At 42.9% G+C, this 19,591-nt stretch overlaps 1 protein-coding gene across 5 annotated transcripts in view; it reads right to left on the bottom strand.

The window, feature by feature from the left end:
- The window catches only part of TNIK (TRAF2 and NCK interacting kinase), a 410,093-nt gene that overhangs the window by 83,697 nt on the left and 306,805 nt on the right, over positions 1-19,591 (bottom strand). For all 5 annotated transcript variants that reach the window (XM_003925097.4, XM_003925098.4, XM_003925096.4 and 2 more), the window contains 2 exons: positions 16,427-16,493; positions 12,477-12,681 (listed from right to left, as the gene is read on the bottom strand). In XM_003925097.4, coding sequence (XP_003925146.1) covers positions 12,477-12,681; positions 16,427-16,493 — 272 coding nt within the window. The remainder of the gene's footprint in view (positions 1-12,476; positions 12,682-16,426; positions 16,494-19,591) is intronic.

Raw genomic sequence — 19,591 nt, 5'->3', positions numbered from 1 at the left:
TCTTGTAGGCATTGCCAAAAGTGATATTCCCTAAAACTGGACATTCAGGGGCTTCTTATAATATGTTTCTTAATTTTTTTTTTTTCCTGGTGGGGAGATGATGGATAGAACCTTCTGTTAAAGCTTTCCAGGCCCAAACCGTTGTTGCCTTACTCGATGGGGTCGGTAATCAGAGCCTTCTTGCCCCTTCTGTCTTCTGTTGGTGTTCACCAAGCATGATTATTTTTTAGTACAATTGTTATTATTTTAAAATATTTAAAATTTCTTATTTTAAATATTAGAGAAAGGCATGAAATATTTAAAATTTCTTAAATATTTATGATTGAGATGTAATAATTGGACATATTTATGGGGTACAATGTGATGTTTAGATACATGTATAAATTATGTAATGATCAACTCAGGGTAATTAGCATATCTATCATCTTAAACACAACATTTCTTTGTGATGAGAGTATTAGAAAACCTTTTATAGCTATTTTGAAATACGTAACACATTGTTAATTCTAGTTATCCTTTTATGCAATAGAACCCCAGAACTTAATTCTCTTGTCTAACTATAGCTTTGTACTCATTGACCAGGTCTCCCACCACTACCCATCCTCTGGTAATCATTATTCTACTGTCTCCTTCTGTGAGAATGACATTTTAGAGTCCACAAGTGAGATCATATGGCATTTGTCTTTCTGTGCCTGGTATATTTCACTTAATATGATGTCCTCCAGGTTCATCTATGTTGCCGCAAATGACAGAATTTCACTCTTTTTTATGGATGAGTGGTACTCCCTTGTGCATAAGTACCACATTTTCTCTATTCATGCATCCACTGATGGACACTTGGGTTCATTCAGTTTCTTGTCTATTGTGAACAGTGCTGCAGTAAACAAAGGAGCACAGCTATCTCTTGAACACACAGACTTCCCCTTCTCTGGCTATACACCCAGTGGTGGGATTGCCAGATCTAGGGATCTATTGGGGGCAGTTTTGATTCTCCCTATGGATGCTCCCCTCAGGCTACCTCTAGGCAGAGGCTGTGTGGCTGGACTTTCAAGCATGTAAATTTGTTCGTTGATCTTCATGAGGAAATAGTAATCTTGTCTCCCCTGTTCAATACATTTATCCTAAATTGGCTATGTGGAATTTTTGATCTGTAAATTCTTGTCAGATAATATCACCTCAAACTTTAAATTTTGAACTGTTATAAGAGATCTAGTTGTAAGAAATAATCCTCGTGTATGTTCCTCACGAGGACGGTGGGGTCAGTCTCCCCCCAACCCCATAAATGCTCTCCTTAGATTACTTTAGATAAGCAGAAAGGTGTGCACCTACACCAGGGTGTTCCAGCTCTTGTAGAAGTGACTTTGATGAACTGCAATGCCATAAAATTGCATTTCAGGATGTCTTCAAAACAGCCGAATAAAGCTAACCACCGCGTTTATGCCAGGGATATTGCCTCAGACATTATTCATTGCACTACTTCCTAGCCAAGTGTACAGTTTTCGGCGTGATCTCGGAAAGCTCGCCTGAGTAACTGGCTCACTTTTATCTGATGGACAACATGAATCTCAACCCCTTCACATCGGTCCCTTTTCTCAAGTGTCAGTCCTCAGGGCAGACTGGTGAGCGCCACGGGCGACAGTGCTGGATGCCATGTTGTGCAGGCATTCTGTGCACAGACCCCGCTCCTGCCTGCATCTGTTTCCCCCTTCTACTTTATATTCCCTTCTACTTGTCTCCTTGTTTATTTTACTTTTAATTGCTTATTAATCCCTTTAAGCCACCTTAAGTCCTTTAGGAATAAAGAAAAGTCATAAGAATACAAGCCAAAAAACGAGAAGCAAAGCTTGGTCCTGGTCCATCTTTTACATACATCACATTTCCCATTATATGGACGCAAGTGATATCCACATCCGAGAATTAATATCCTATAGCTGCCATGCAATGTGGCACTGAGAGAGGGGAGTAGGGAAGAGACGCAACAGGGTTGGAGAAAGAATAAAATGGTTTGGAAACACTAAGACTAGATTCTGGTCCTGTGCTGCCACTGATATGAAAACTGAAGACCACATAGCAGTGCTCTTTAAGTATGTGTTTGATAAATGAGTGAATGTTGTTTGACCTTGAGTAAATCTCCTTCAGCTACAGTTTCAACAAGGGGGTAGATTAAATAATCTTGCCAATCTGTTCATTCTAAAAGTCTGAGCAAGGATATGCTACATTGCCAAGCAAAAATCTACTACCCATTCAGAATGAGAGTGAAATGAAGCAGAATTCTTATTTGCCCTTGGAGAGCTCCTGTTGCTTTTCATCTTGGGTGACCTCCTGAAAGTGGTGAGAGGAAACCCCACTGTGACTGTGGAAGACCTGAGCTGGCCTCCAGAGGCCAGGAAAAATGGCTGGTACAAGATGAAGTCAGGCTCCTTGGAAAGTACCTCAAGCCATCCCTTCAACCTAGGGGCTCTCTGTTCAAAGACACTCAGAATGAAAGGACCCAGTGTGGTCTTTTGATTGACTGCACATCACACGTGCCCCCTCACTTTAAATAGGACTGTTCTGTAGAAGCTTCACAGGAGCTATACTTGTGATGAGAGGCATTCCAGCTTCCAGGCATTCTGTTTTCCCATTTAACATTTGCTAAAGTCTTAGTTTTGGAAAAATCATTGCAAACCCATGACTATAGAAGGGCACGATTCCTTATGACTAAAACCGAGGTTCCAGATCTTTTTCTCTGGAAGGACTCAGAGTGACGGAGCAGCAGTCTGGCACCTCTGAGTTCATTATATGACAGTGACATAAAAATAAAAGAGTAACTATGAATAATAACGAAGAACACTTACATGGTGCATCCTATGATTCCAAGCATGGTCCTCATACTAACTCATTTAATTCTCAAACCATTTGAGGCAGGTAGTACTGTCATCACCCCCATTTGACAGATAAGGAAACTGAGGCACATCGAGGCTAATATCTTGCCCAAGCTCACTCAGTTGTTAAGTGCAAGGCCAGGACTTATGTTGTGTCTGGCTCTTGCCATGCTGCCTCTTATGGGTCCACAGGAAGCAGGTAGACACATCCATACATACAAAGTCAAAGACACTGTCTAATGTTTTTTAAAGTTGCCATTTTTCCCTCTGTTTTACTCGTTCCCTACCTTTTCTTCACAGAAATAGTAACCGGAGAACATTGAGAAAGCGAGACAGGCTGGACATGCCTCATTCCTTTCTTTCTATACCTACTCACACCATGAGAGACAAACTATTCAACCTAATCTTTGAGAGCTTTCCTAAAAAATTAACTGCCTAAGTACAGGCTTTTCTTTATGTTCACAGGCCACACTTTTGATCAGCAGACAGCCCCATGGCTAAGCACTGTCAAGCACATGTCTGTGAGCTGGTCTTTATGTGCACAGAAAGAGGCACGGCAGTTCTAGACAGACTGAGCTTCATGGAGGCTTCCGGAAGAATTCTCATCCTGCCTCTTCTATGGATGCTAGTCTATGTGATTGCTCACAAGCTCCTTATTATCTCTTAACCCCAGTTTCTCCAGGGAGAACAACCGCATGGGATTTGCCAGGTGTGAGACAGAGGAGCAAGAATAGCCTGATGGATATCCCTAGTACCTATGACTCTGAATTTTAGCGTGAACGTCAAGTGCAGATGAAAGCCCCAAATTCCTACTGTCATCATTCTGAAGTCTTAGGATGAGACCCTCAGACTGAGTCCTATGAAGACAAGCCAGTTATAAACCAGTTTATTAATACAGTGTTTACAGAGAGGGCAACTCCAGTACTCCCGAGATGATTCTAAAGATGCTAACTTGTATGTAGAAAGGTTGCAGGAACTGGTAACATTTGGAGAAAAGCATTATTATTGTCTGCACACCTTTCTGGGGCAGACACACAGGGCACTTCAGTTTTATTTGGCACAACTTCTGTTAAGGCAGGGATATCACAATAACTTGAATCAACAAAAAGATAAATTTTCCAACATTAGAAGTTATTCAAAAATAGAATGTGCTGCCTCAAGCCCATGGACATACAAGGAGAGATTACACGTGAAACAGATTAAATAATCCTGTTTGAAGAATACAGAAAAAGGAATCTTTGAGAGAAGAATGGGCTGCGATCACCTTTGAGGTCCCTAATATTCCCCAGCCTCTGATTCTATAAAACCACTCACTAAAGAAAACAAGAATTGAAATGAAAGCAATTCAATTTAAATGTCACGTGAAATAAGATTTCACGTGAAACTATTTTGTGGTCATAATTCTGTGGTCAGAAATAACTAAGAAAACTGTGGACACACAAAACATATAGACTAACTGTAATAAAGGAGGTTCTGTGAAGACCCCAGGCGACAGAGGGTAGTCTGCGTGATGTCCATTCCACGTAGGCACTAAAAAGCCATCCCTACTTTCCATGCAAGGTACTCTAGATACACCAAGGATCAGCAATCGCCTAACTCCAGGGTTTTCTTTTTCAGTATGAAATGCTGTTAAGTATAAAACCCTAGTATACCGTACCTTCCTATGTCTTAAAAGTTCAGGCAGGAGCCTGGGCGAAAGGACTTCAGATTTCAGTAGCATTTTACACTACAAGATAGGGATGTCTGCTCAACTTCCGCACTTTGGCAGGAAACCCCTCCCATTACAGGATCCAGGTGACAAAGCAGACGAAGTCAGAACTCCTTTGGCACATAAGTTAAAACAAGAAGCCCTTCTGGGATCCACTGGGAGGTAGGGTTCCTGATATTCATGCAGATGACATGGCTCTCTGAAGCACAAGTGTGATTTACACGTGCATGTGGTTACTGATCATTATCCAAAAAAGCCCATGGGCACGCTCCGTCCTAGACAATGAGCATCCAGTTTGCCAGGCTGGTTCCCAGCTGTTTCATAATTTCTGTTCAGTTAGCGAAATAACAGAGCAAAAGCCCAGCGAGAAAGTGTTCAATCTTAATGACATCCAGGAATAAAGAGCTGGGCTGCCCCCAACTCGCCAGCCAGTGCTCACAGGACACACTGGGACACCTGTGGTTAATGATGAAGTGAATTAAGGGCCACTTCTGGCAGTGCTGATGTGTTAACATGCCAGGCTCTGAGATGGGGAAATTATTCTTGCTCATGGTACTTTTTTTCTAGCTTGTGGCCTGGAACAGTGGTCCGGTGGGCGGAAATGCTGCACTGGCACAAGCCCACCCGATTTTCCAGTATCCTGCTTCTGCCCTCCGTGCTTGCTCGGGCTGCATTCAACTTCAAGCCCTGAGAATCTGTCCTGTAATCAATCCAGACAGTGCCAGTCCCCCAATTTATTCTGGGGAAAGGAAATAAACATTTGAACATAATCATCGATAGCAAGTTTCTGTGTGCCCACAGCCAGAGCTAAAAACATTTCTACTAGATACACATAGGTACAAAGGGATAGAAGGGAAACATCAGTCATTTTGTAAACCATGAACAGAAAGCAATTATATTAGGGGAAAATGACATTTTATGTATGAAGTTTGTCATATTTTCTTTGGGGCTTATGTTTATTCTTTTGTTCAATCAATATTTTGAAATTTCAACAACAGCAGCAGCAGCAACAAAAAAGCCCTTGCCCTGGAAAGAGATGACCCAGCAAGCAGCAACAATGTAAGTAATGAGAAACGGGATTCTTCCCTTCATGTGTAACACTCCTTCAACTTATTCAGGTGTCTACTCAGGGCCAGGTACTGTTCTAAGTGGTTTGTATGTATTACATTCCATTTTATAAATGGTCCAACTGAGGCACAGAGAAGTCATGTCTCGCTCAAAATTACAAAGGCAGTGCATGGCAGGGCTGAGACTCAAACCTAGGCAATTTCTTACTGAATCGCCATACTCTCAACCTTTTCGGTGAAAGGGTCACTTGTAAGGTACTATTTCCCTGATGCCAGAAGCTGATTATTCACTCAGCACAAGATCTACGGTTCTCACGAACTTCACTTAGCTATTGTTAGGAAATGAGATTTCACGCAGCCACGTGGTAGCAATGATGGGATCATAATGAGACGGTGTTGGAAATGACAGCAAGAAATACTGATAAGATAATCCATCAGAAGGCAGTTTCTCCAGGGAAGGTCGTCTAGGTTTTACTGGGGAAAAAAAAGACTTCCTAAGGCAGCAGTTGACATTACTAAACAAGACATCTGCAAAAGGATGAAGAATGGGCTGCCTCCTTACGCCAACAAGGCCAGTACTGCTGGTTCGGGCACCAGCAGCTGGACAGCCCAGCCAGACATAATGAAAGTGTGCTCTGGAAAAATGCCTTCAAAAGGGGATGGAGAAGTTGAGGTTTTACACTCAACAGGGAAGGTACATTAAGGAATTAAAGAAGACAGGGAATGGGAAAATGCCATCTACAGAGAGAACCATTGAAATAAAAAACAAAATTAACAGTACTATACTTGGAAATCATCAGTTCCAAAATAACAATAAAATATTCACCCAAGAATATCAATCCAGTTTTTGTGTCAGCCATCGTGTCAAGCCCTCTGTATGTATGGTTTCATTTACTTCTCAACATTCCTGAAAAGTAAATCTTATTTTACCAAATGTGCATGTAAGGAAGCTGAGGTTCAGAGAGGTTAAGTAATTTGCCCAAGACCACACAGCTACGATTAATTTGGCCTTGGCCTGCAAAGATAGTGTACTTTACCTCTACGTGAACCTAAATCTGGCCATCTAATAACTATTAGACATACATCATTAATAACTGAATTCCTTCCAGTATTGTAACAAATATTCTTCCCAAAGCATGGAAAGATGCTTACTTATTTACATTTATTTTAATAAATCCAAAAACGTTTTACTGCAACACATACAGAAGTTCAAATTTGGATATTCATTTCTCTGACTTCAGACAAAGGCATCCACACCAATAATAAGAACAACCAGTATTTATTGAGGGCTCACCATGTGTTGGTGATGCTGGCAGGCTTTCTATGAATTAACTCATTTGATTTTCACAACAGTCTTGTGAGGTAAATGCTATTGTTATTTCTAGCTTTACAGATGAGGAAACTGTAAAACAGAAAAGTTAAAGAACCCACGCCACATGCCTAATTAGAGAGAAAGCTGGGATTTCACCCCTAGACATCTTAGGTTCTAGAGTCCATGTTATTAAGCAAACGACAACTTCACTCTCAAGAGAATTTTACCACATGCTCTGCTGTCCCAGGACTTTCCAGAGCTTCAATATGCTGTCCTGTACTGTGATTCTTAAAGAAAGTTGCAGCTTCCCCACCACCTCTCCACGTTTTTTTGTGGGTAGGGGTGTCTAGGAGCATTTGGAAGAAGCCAGTAAGGTTCTGAAGAATGACCTTCCACACTAGTGGCTTCTCTGGGTTTGGGCTTCTGCTTGCACAGCTGCTGTGAGACTGGCTTGATTATGCTATGAGAAAAGTGAATGGTGACCAGGCATGGTGGTTCATGCCTATAATCCCAGCACTTTGGGAGACCGAGGCAGGCAGATCACTTGAGGCCAGGAGATTGAGACCAGCCTGGCTAATATGGCAAACCCCCATCTCTACTAAAAACACAAAGATTAGCTAGGTGCGGTAGAGCATGCCTGTAATCCCAACTACTGGGGTGGTTGAGGCACAAGAATCGCTTGAGCCCAGGAGGCAGAGGTTGCAGTGACCTGAGATGATCACACCATTGCACTCCAGCCTGGGCAACAGAGACTCCATCTCAAAAAATAAAAAAGAATTGGAACCAAAAGCTGACAACCAATGGATGAGCATGGAATTATGAAAAGTTCCGACACAAGCATAACATGGGTCTTGTTAGAAATATTTAAGCTGAATTTGACAAGTCCTCAAAAGTGAGGTCTGTCCAGTTTTTGGCAGTCAATAAAGTTCTTTCATATCCATTTTTTTGCGTTAATCCTCAGAACGACTTTGGTGGTGGGAACGAGCTTTGCTACTGACCTCCCTGTAGGGCTCAGGAAGTGGAGGTGTGGGGAGAGAAAGGAGAACTGCCAGGGGACGCGGGGACTAGCACACGGTGGCCCTCAAAAGTTGGCGTCTTTTCACTCCAAGTGCAGATCTGCTGACTCCCTGGCCAGGCTGCTTGAAATGAAAGCATTTCTAGGGAATACTACCTAAAAACTATGTTTTAAATATCCTCTTTGTCATTTGAAACCAAAAAGATGCTCCTGTCTTCCCAACTTCTGAGTAGCATTCTTCAGAGCTGGCCCCTTTACCTCCATCCGTACGCTTGAATACTAAATCTTTTCATCAGACTCTCACTGTGTCCCTTCCACTTCCTGATCAATTTTCTCTGCTGTCTTTTCCTTGCCTATTCTGAGTTCTCAGAGCTCAGGCTCACACTCTCTTCTCTTCTCATGTGTACTTCCCTTACTACAAACCAGTAATTCCTATTTTCCTATCTTCGCCCTCTTCTATGGCCATCTCTACATAATCCAGCTGCATGGATTAGACGACGGCTGTCACTGTCGGCTGCTCTTCCTCATCCCTAATGTCTAATCAACTTGCACATCCTGCAAGTCCACAGGCTGCATTTGTCTCAAGCGTGCCCACTTTTCTCAATCCCCACTCCACCATCACCTGTCCAGAGCATCACCCCCTCTGGCCTGGACTGACTTATCTCCTCCATTTCCTCTTGCTTCTTTCTAGCACTTACCCTGCGACAGCCAAAGTTTCATTTGAAAAAGGCAGATCGGATGGTCTTCCCTTAGTGAAGACACTTCAGTGGTTTCCCGTTCTTCTTAGAATAAAATTCAAAAGTCATCAACACGGTCTACAAAGCCCTGCCTGACTGCACCCTGCCTTCCCTGCCTGGTATCTCTCTGTGCCCCACTCCCTCCTCTAGTGAAACGCTGACCAAGCCAGGTGAGGCTCCCACCCCGTGGCCTGCTCGCTTAGCAGGCCACTCTCCTCCACCACGGCAGGCATTGCCACGATGACAAATCATTACTTGGTGGATTATTTGCTTAGAGCCCATTTCCCTCACAGATCGAATCATCACAATGGGAGGCTGTACATCTAGCGTCTAGCATGCTGCCTACACAACACAGGTGTTCCCTAAGTATCTGTCAAACGACTACCCACAGACCCAAGGAAAAGGTTTTAATCCAACTTCACACTTAAAAACAACAACAACGATTGAGTCCAGCATCCTTGAAAGCCCCAGTCACTCGCAATAAAAAGTTAGAGGCTTATAGAGGGTTTACTTTTTAGACTGCCAGGATCTTCTTCTGTACATGATGGCTTCACGATTACTGGCCAATAAGATACAGGAGAGACCTCTTTAAAAAAAATTCATGAGATGGAGCCAGAGAAGCATATTTTTTGGCCAGGTAGATCTGGTTATTTTTACAACTGGACAATGCTAGGATGGTCTTGAAGGGTGCTACATGAGATGTTGGTGTCTTGAAAAACTCAAAATAATAAAACTTACTACCAGGGAGCAGGTGCTTCTGAGGCCTGTTTGATTCATTCCTGTGACTTAAAGACACTCGTCCCCAAATGAAGGTATAGAATGCTCTCAACAATTTGAAACACATAGACATCAGTAATATCATTTCAAAACTCTTGAGCAGAATCAAACATCACCACAAATTTGCTCAAGGTTGCCAGAGAAGAAGCCTCGACCCCACAAGGCTCCCATTCTTGGATCCTGACTCCATGATACAGAATAAAATAAGTTGTATTTTATTTATGCCAAGTAATAGAAATTTTTATTGAGCTGAGTAAAAATAGAAGAGGTCTTCCTTGTACTTTTTCTCACTATTGATGGGCTCATTCACTTTAGCTTGGGCTAATCAAGTTCCTGGAATTTAGTTACAGGTTGTATTTCAACACTGGTCAAAAGCTGAGTCTTCCCTCCACCATTTAATTGACCTGAAGTCATGTCCTTTTCATAAAGCTGATAAATGACCACATTCCGTATATGTTCAAAGTCCTTCTAAGAATATACAGAAACTGATTTAGAGCTTAGCCCAATCCACATGCTTGCTCATAAATAGCAAAGGATGTCCAGAGCTTCCTTAGAAACCCTCTGGTGGGAGGTGACAGTTGAGATGACCAAATACAAAAGCTACAACCTATGTAGTCCTGTGTGACTAAAGGGGTAGCTAGGTGGCCGTTTTTTTTTTTTTTTTTTGAAAGTAGGAATGTTTTTCCTACAAAAGGAAAAATCACTCACAATGAAGCTGAATTCTCCAGCTGAACTATGGGCTTTAACAGTTTCTATGTGACAATGTAGTCCAAGCTCTTACTCAGGACACCAGAAACGCAAGTGGTCACCAGAGGCCAAGGAAGCAGACATGGATGGAGACCTGGCAGGAGCAGGACACGACAGAAGAGTTCCTGGTGGCAGAGAATGTCACGACTTAGGGGTTCAGAATTTACAGCTGTCTGAGTACTTAGTATTCCTTGTTCTTTTCCACTGTGCTATAGAGTAAGATGAAGGATCGAAAGAGAAAGCTGGTATAATCTGTCAATGCCGTGGTGAGAAGCATTGCTGCTTCTGGTGTGGAACCAAGGTTTATGCCCATAGGAACACAGAGCAAAAGGCTTGTGTCCTCATGCATGCTGGCTGACGTCTTCTGTGCAAGCCAGGACTGACAGAGTGCGTCTCTGTGGATGCACACACCTCAGTGAGCTGAACTCTGACTTGCCCCATGGTAGAGGTTCAAGCAAATGCCACAAGAGAAGAGACACAAGGGAGGCCTTGGCAATATCTCTGACAGGGAGCATGAGACGGAACCCAGGTCAAAGGTGAGCATCTGTTGGGCCCAGATTCTGTGCCCTCATGCAGAAATCCTTAAACGTTCAGGGTAAAAGACCACAGACATAGAGGCCAGATGAGGGATGCGGACAAGCACATCAACTCTGACTTACCAGTGGAGAGGCAGAGCACGTGGGGTGACTTGATGCTTAGGCTCTGCAGGCCGGTCCTCTGGATTTGAAACTTGGTTTTCTTCTCAACCTTTAGCAAGTTATTAACCTCTCTAAGACTCAGCTGCATTATCTTTAGACTGGAGATTATTGTGAGGATTAAATGAGACAATTTGTGTAAAGTTCTGAACATGGTGCCCTGCAACATGGGACCGATTACTTCCCTCCCTGAACCTCAGTTTCCTCTTTGTCCAATGGGGATTATATGAGCTTTGCATGAGAGATAATGGATCTATGAAAAGAGATAATGACAGTAGATGAGACACTGGCTAGAAGCACGGCATCCTGCCTGGTACTTGACGCACTAAAATCACTCAGTAATTACCACCATTGAGTATTATTGCTGCTGGTCTGAAACTGATATTCGAGGGACATAATGCAGTTGATGGGATTTACTGCAAACTGGAACTGAGGCCCTCACTGATTTAAACCAGGGAGGCTGGACCTTGATGTACCATTTAAAAAGCAATCTGCTCCTGGTGACTGCAATTCACCACCCTTCTAACTTTGCAGTGGCCACCTGACAAAGCAGGTGAATTGCTGCAAGCCCGTTAATGAGAAGCAAGCTGGCGTTTGGGAAACCTGTAAAATTACTATCCCATTACCGTGGACTTAGTGCACCTTACATCTGCTGCCCAACCTCCCCAATAGCTGTGCAGTCTCGGTTTCCTAATCGTCTAAAGGCTTTGATTTATCTGGCAGAGGAAGGAGGCCTGAGAGATTGGGGCAGAGTTCTGGGAAGAAAGCTTTAACAAATGTCTGTAAGACCACAAGGTGAAGGTCTGGCCCAGGACAAGGCAGGCAGGAAACTGTGGCTAGCAGTATGGCTCTCACACAGATAAGCAGCGTCTGCTGTTGAAGGCAGGTCTGCCCACAAGCTGGCGGACAGGCCCTGGGTCCTAAGGGATGTCTGGGAAAGGATTTGTGAAACGCTCTTGCTAGCATTGAGAGCATCAATAGGCAGGTCTCACTCTTCCATAGTTGAAATTCCACTTACCTGCTTATTCACTGTGATCTAGTTAACGCCTGTATTTCACCTCTCAACTACTGACTCATTCATTCGTATATGAATGGACTCATTCCACAAATGCTTATGAAGCACATACTACACGCTGGAGTTACATCAGGGAATAAAAGAGGTAAAATCCCCTTGTCCTGATGGAACTAAAATTCCAGTAGGGACATTCAGGCACATAAAAAGACGTGTGGAGTATGTTTGAAGGTGCTAAGAGCTAGGTAAAAGTAATAAAGCAGGGAAGGGCAACAGGCCGTGCTGGAGGGAGGCGCTGTGACTTTTAAGTAAAGCTTGCTGAGAAGGTGATTTATGGCAAGACAAGAAGGGATGACGGCCTTCACCCGCTTTTCTGAAAGACCGCAACACCACAAAAAGCAAAGGAAGCCTTTTGTCTGTAAGAGCGTTCAGGACTTATCTGCCTTTGTGGTCAAGGGTGGGATGTGAGTTCCCGGGGATCACCTGGGGAGGGACCACAACTGAGAGGCTTGGGGTCAGAGGTGGCTCGAGCCGGTCCTCACCTCCTCCAGCCGCCGTCTCTGCTCCTTCTGCTCCTCAATGCGCTTCTGACGCTCGGCCAGCAGCTGCCTCTTGTGCTCCTCATTCTCCCGCTGCTGCTGCTCTAGCTGCTGCCGCCGCAAGGCCTCGGAACGCTCCTTGTTGGCCAGCTGCAGCCTCAGAAAGTCCCTCCTCAGCGTCGACTCCCCTGGCAGATTCAGGATGGAGCTGTGGGCAGGAGAGAGTGATCAGGGATCCCACATAGGGCAGGGGCCGTGGCTACCAAGAGGCCCTGGGGGAAGAGGACAGCAGGGCAAACGACTCACCCCCACACAGGGAAAGAAGAGCACAGGCTCCTAGGCCCCCCACGCATTCAACCATTCACCCCAAAGAAGTAGCATCAGGGTAAGAGACCTGCCTCCCTTTCAGTTTGATGGTGGCACGAAACAAATGCCTCCATTCATAGACGGATGTCGCATTCTCCACGTTGTCAGCTTCTCCAGGACTGTCCACACCACTCCCTCACCCTTGGGACGTGGCAAAGATTTGTTTCTCAAGACTTCAGCCACTGTGCCAAGCCCTGAGCCCCGGACTGGATTATTTTCAATAAAAATGGGCAATGGTGAGCAGCAAGGGAATCTACTTAAACGATCAACCTCACCCACACCACCCCCACGGGGCAGAGGCCAGGCTGTTCCTGTGAAGTCATGATGCGCCAGCAATGGAAAACCCTCGAGTCAAGGTCAACACAGAGCCAGGATCTGAGCCCAAGCTTGCTACATCTAAGATAGAGTTTGCCTGACTGCAATACACTTAAAGGGCTTGGCTTGATGACCCAGAGGGTGCAGCTGGCAGTTCAGCCCCGCTCATTGGTTCCTAGGTTCTGTTTAGGAAACAGTTCTCTCTTCTGCAAAATGGTGGTTGTACATGTATGTGTGTGCATGTGACAGAGAATGAGAGGACATAATTAAGCTCTCCCTACTCCGCTGGCGGTCCAGGGCTGGCCTACTCCCAGGTGAACAACTCACAGTTACAGACTCCTTGATTCTGCACAGCAGCCTAAGAGGGAAATGACTTCTATTTGTTTATTCAAACCTAGCCCTTTTCATCTTTCTGGAAGCTTCCATTTGAAATAAATCTATTATACATATACACATACATATATATATTTACATATATATGTATATATGTATGTTTACTATACATATATTCATATATATGTATACATGTTTAATAGACTTGTTTCAAATTCATATATATTAAACATACATATATACATACATATATATGAAATAGATTTCAAATTTACTTCCATTTGAAATAAATCTATTAAATATACACACACACATATATATGTATGTTTAATAGATTTATGTCAAATATACATATATATACAGAGCACCTGCTACATGGCAGTCACTGTAGTAGGCTCTAAGGATATGGCAGTTGCTAGATAATTTCTCTCTTTAAAGTTATCTTCTTGTGGGCAGACATACAGACAAATAACTTCAGGTATTAACAGACTCTAGAGAAGACAAAAATTGTAATTGTTTAAGAGTGAGTGGTGGGGAGCTGGGGTAAGCTTTGAGGCCCTATTTTAGATGAGTGGTCAGGGAGACCTCTCTGGGAAGGAGGCAGTTGAAGAATGTTCCAGGCAGAGGGAAAAGCAGGTTTAGAGGCCTGGGGTAAAAACAGGTATGTACCCTATTTTTGAGCAACTGAACACCAGCCCAGCTTCCCAAAGCAGAGTGAATGAGAGGGAGAAGGGTAGGAGAGGAGGTCAGAGAGAGAGGTGCGGGCAGTGACAGCCATGCACGAACGCACGGGAAGGTTTTACGCAGAAGAGTCACATCAGCAGATTGGTTTGGCTGTTGAATGGATGACCCTGCGAGAGGTGCAAGGACAAGAGTGGCTCTGGGGTGGAGACACCACACAGGTCAAGAGCAGTGGGGATGGAGAAGGGAAGGAGTATTTGGGGGTAGAGGTCATGAAGCCTGTTGACAGCTCTGACACATGGAGGGACGAACTGCAGGTTCTGTCTTGGCTGCTGGGTGATGGTGGTGACGAGAACAGGAATGAGGAATGCTGGGGGAGGAGCAGGTTTAGCGGCAGTTGACAAGAGGATCAAGGTTTGGTTTTGGAGAGTGGTTAGTGTGCTGTGTGAGATACCGCCATGAAAAGACATAAAAAGGCTTTGTTTGTGATGTTGCACAGACAATGCTTGGCATCTCCTAACAAGCCTTCGCTAAAACTTAGAGCCTCTGTGTCAAACTCTAAAACAAACCCCAAATGATGGTACTTATCTACACAGGCCAATTGCCCTCTGCAAAGGGAAGGGGGCTTGGGAACCCAGCCTCCCATGCACACTGCTCCATTAATATTAATTGATGTTGAATCAATGTCAGAAGATCTGAGCTGTGTTAGCGACTCAATGATTAACTCTGTGTGTGACCTGGTTGCCACCCTTGAGCTGTCACCTCATTTCTAAAATGAGATAACTACTGTCCTCCTCTGTTTTTCAGGATTTCATGAAGATTAATTAGACACGTCCATAAAAACAGGATTTGAACATCATCTTTAACACGATAAAATGCCATGTGATAATTATGGAAGTGTGAAGGGGTGGCTGGGATGGCTCCCTACGTCACCCTTCACGTGCAGTTCAGCAAGTGCTAGAAAGATGGGGTTTCTCAGTTCTACAGGAAGCGGTCAGAAGGCTGACACAGTCATCCAGGTGGCTTTGAACACTGGCATACAACTTCTCTGAAAGCGGCGCGTTTGGTCCTTTGCCTTTCAGGAATGTTCATTTTCTCTGTCACTACTCGGCAGTCATCTTTATGCAGCTAAACCGAGGGTATATGAGCTCGTATACCCAGCTATACGAGGGTGCTACGTATCAGATGGTAGGAAAGAATTCTCCTTCGGTCTTTGACCTTGAGGAATCCTGTGGCAGGTGAAGACAGAAAAACTGGATGCCTCTGAAGGCTCGGTTCTATCTTCTTATAGAGGCTTCGCAAGAATCCAGCCCAGTAGGTCTGAGTTAGCATAAAAGAACAACACGGTGTCTGGCTCTTTCCAGCAGTAGTGGCTAAGCTGGCCCCTTTGCTGGTCAGAAAGCTCCCTCAGTGATACGGGAACTGATCCTTCTGGAGCATTAGGGTCCACTCCTTAGATGGCTTGAGGAAGGAAGCCATACCTCAGTGAGTCTTCTGCTTGAGCAGTTCCCTCCAGTCTTACTTCACAGGTATACCACATGGCACCATGGATATATGCCTGCTCCCCTTGACTCACCAAGCTGAATTCGCTCACCAAAGAGAAATCCTGGCAGTGCAACCACTCTCACCTTAATTATTTATAAACACAGGCTAGACGAAAGTCAGAATCAAAGTCAAGTGGAATTCAAAATGTAGGCATGACAACAAAACAGCACTGGGTTCTGGGCTCCAACAGGTGACAACAGGAATGGCCCAAATGTATCTGCTTGGAGTTCATCTCTACATATCATTTCATTTCTGGAAATCACTTTCTCCCGGATTAGGCTGCAGTGAAAATACCAACGTATGTGACAAGGACAGTGGTTGCCTGGATGGGTTTCTCAAAAGTAGGAAGTAACCAAGTGAACAAGGCAAGTTCGAAAATGCAAAGTTGCTGCTTTAAGTATTTTTAGTCCTGCATTGCCAAGATAATTGCCTTCTACCCATTCTACCTGTTACATCTGTAAGAAAACAAATGCTTAGGCTAGAGACCATAAATCTTGTGGGACAAGATAAAGAATATGCTGATTTCCACATTTTCGTAATGTCTGCCTAGGGAAATTTTCCCAAATTAATGAATATGTTCAATGGGCAATAAATTAAATAAGATCACCCTGGTGGATTCTTTAAAACGAACCTATAAATCAAAAGGAAAGTGAATTCCACAGAAGCACAATTCAGAATGTGAACATGAGAAGACTTGGCTTTTGCTCTCATACCTGGGCTCTCCTGAGTCATTCTCCTCCTCCTCTTCCTCACTTCCGCTGTACTCATACTCTGTTTCATCTAAAGAAAGACCCCAGCGTGTTAGTGCACAAGAAGATGCTATGGCTCAGTAAAGCCCAACCCCGTCTCTTATATATAAATAAATTGATGCCCAGAGAGTCGTAGTTAACGGAGCGCTGGAACAGCCTCCAGGCTTGTGGTTTAATGGTTCCCATCAGTATATGAAATTAACCATATTCAAGACTGTCTCAGCTGTCTCTAGATATTTGTCCCTAGTGCCTAATGTTCACATGAAAGAGAAGATAAAGAATTAAAATAATCCTTTTCAATTTTTTCGTTAATTTATTTTCAATTAAAAAATAATTTCTGTTTTGTTAATTCCCATTATAAAGTCACACATATCAAACCCATTGGCCCATTTGTAACTTACTGATGATATTAACCATTTTTAAAGTAGGATTTTATTATGACTTACATGGACTCACAAACTGTCTTTAGATTATCTTGATAAATGCAACAAAGAAACTTTCGACAATAGGTACTATTAAAAATATATAGTTAAAATGTGTTTTGATTGATCCACTAGGGACAATCATTTACTTCAGCAAAATGTGAAGCAGTTTACATAGAGAATGAATAAGACTGAGGCTTTGCTTTGGAAGAGATCAAATCTAATGCGTGAGATGAGTAAATATCAGAGCCTCCATGATCGTCAAGAAAGGGAATTAATATTTGGTGAGTAGCTCTCATGCCAGTCACTATTGCTAGATATTTTACTCTGCTGTCTCATTTTTCATAGTAACATTCCAAAATAGTGTCTGTCTTTCAGAGAGAATACTGAATTACAAGAGGTTAAGTAATATAACCAATGTTATCTCATTATTAAAAGGTCAATCTGGGATTTGGATTTAGAATTCAATCCAGAACTTTTCCAACCTAAGAACCAGTGCTCTTTCCAATATATTATATGCTAAATAGCAATATATATAAGGAGCAATGATATATCAGAGAAAGGAGCAGCTAGTGCCACTGGCCATAATGGAGGAAGGAACAGTGAAGTCTTTGAAGAAAAAATGAACTGGTCCTTGGAAGGTCAGTGGCTCCTGTTCAGGCAGTTATTAGCTGGCATTGGTGGGAAAAGGACATTCTAAGCAACATATCCACACGAGTAAGGCTGGCAATATTACAGTGCATAATATGTTCAGGAAATAATGAGCTGTGAGTAGTTAGGTAGGTGCCTGGGCATGAGAAAGCCTGATGGAGGGAGAAAGGCTTGCAGGGACAAAACGGCTCACTGATTCTTATAAATGCCATGCTGAGAACTTTTCTATGGGCTATGAGGAACCCTTGGAGGAGCTTTTAAGCAAGGGAAGATGTCACATTACTGCTATCTCTTCATAGCTGTAGGTTAATAATTGCAACCTTGAAGGTATTTGCACATCCCTAAAAAGGAACTGAAACTGCAATTTAGTTATGTTACCACCAGGAGGCAGTAGTCACACAGTGAGAATGCTCAAATTTGATAAATATACCTTGTCTTTCACACTATTTAGCCATTCATTAAAAGAGATACTGAGGCCGGGTGCGGTGGCTCACGCCTGTAATCCCAGTACTTTGGGAGGCCGAGGCGGGTGGATCACGAGGTCAAGAGATGGAGACCATCCTGGTCAACATGGTGAATCCCCGTCTCTACTAAAAATACAAAAATTAGCTGGGCATGGTGGCGCGTGCCTGTGATCCCAGCTACTCAGGAGGCTGAGGCAGGAGAATTGCCCGAACCCAGGAGGCGGAGGTTGCGGTGAGCCGAGATCACACCATTGCACTCCAGCCTGGGTAACAAGAGTGAAACTCTGTATCAAAAAAAAAAAAAAAAAAAAAAAAAAAGAGAGATACTGAAAGAAAGCCAAAAGTTGGATGAGTTCAAGTGTATTTTAGGTATGTATGAAGCTTTCAGACTACTTATTTAAAAAATATTAGTTCACCAAAGTATCAAAAACCTGCATAAAGCGTTTTAATGCTCCACACTAAAAATGTAATATTTCAAATTTTTCCAAAATGAATATAGGATTTCAAAGAAAAAATGTGAAAATTTTATCTAATAAAGGAAATTACAGCAAGGAAAAGAAGCATACAATGATTCCAATTATTTCTACTCTCTAGGGTAAAACCTTCATTTGTCAGGCTCCTCAATTTAATATTTAATACTTCACCAAAATTTGGTTTTGACTGCTTTTATATAACTGAGTTAAATTGGCATGTGTCAAACTATCTTAGGGAAAAAAATACCAGGTTAAAAAAATCATAAAGCAATGCAAAGTAGAATTGCTTTGATTCTACCAAAAGTTGGTGATAGAACAACTAAGAAGTGAACAGTAATATAAGAGCAAACTTAGTCATTTGATTAAATTGAGCAAATGGAATGAGATCTCATTTGCCCAAAACCCCTTCCTTGGGAGCAGAAACAGGGGACTAGAACTGTGATTCTGGTGGCCCTAAGCCTAAACAGCATTAGATTCCGTAAATTACCACATAATTCTTGAATACACCTATTGCCACGAATCTTACTTTTCCACGCTGCGAAGGACAAACACATTAAAAGTGATCTATCTTCATGGTGTGGTGAGTTCTGAGTCACGTTCCAAAGTCTGTGCCCCCCAAAATGTGGAAACAACCTGGGGTGCTGGTGTCACCCACTCTCATCTATGCCCCTGAAGGAGATGGGCCATGAGTTCTCACAAAGGACTCGGAGTAAGTAATGAAAAAGTATGGGTCAATAAGTAACTGCCTAAATAAGAATAACTTATATTTACTGACTGCATCTACGTCCTGGATATTATATCAAGCATTTTAAATGCATATCTCATTTAATCTTTGCAAGAATTCCTGGCAATAGATATTATTAGCATACTCTCAATCTCATTTTAAAGATGAGAAAACTGGAGTGGTGTTCACAGAACTGATAAGGGGCAGAGCTAGAATATGAACCTAGAATACGAATCTGAAAACAGAGTCTGAGCACTTAAACTATGCTATATATTAACAGTATAACAAAATGTCCTTTTTAGAGAAGTTGGCTTTTAAGGGTTGCATGTCTCAACACTGCCCTAAAATATTCCATTAAAAATTCTGACTTCATGGAGTAGCCCAAGACCACCGTG

Source organism: Saimiri boliviensis, chromosome 9 (genome assembly GCF_048565385.1).
Source record: "Saimiri boliviensis isolate mSaiBol1 chromosome 9, mSaiBol1.pri, whole genome shotgun sequence".
Lineage (NCBI taxonomy): Eukaryota > Metazoa > Chordata > Mammalia > Primates > Cebidae > Saimiri > Saimiri boliviensis.
The sequence above is the reverse complement of the archived record's forward strand: the minus strand, read 5'-3'. Positions and strand labels throughout refer to the sequence as shown.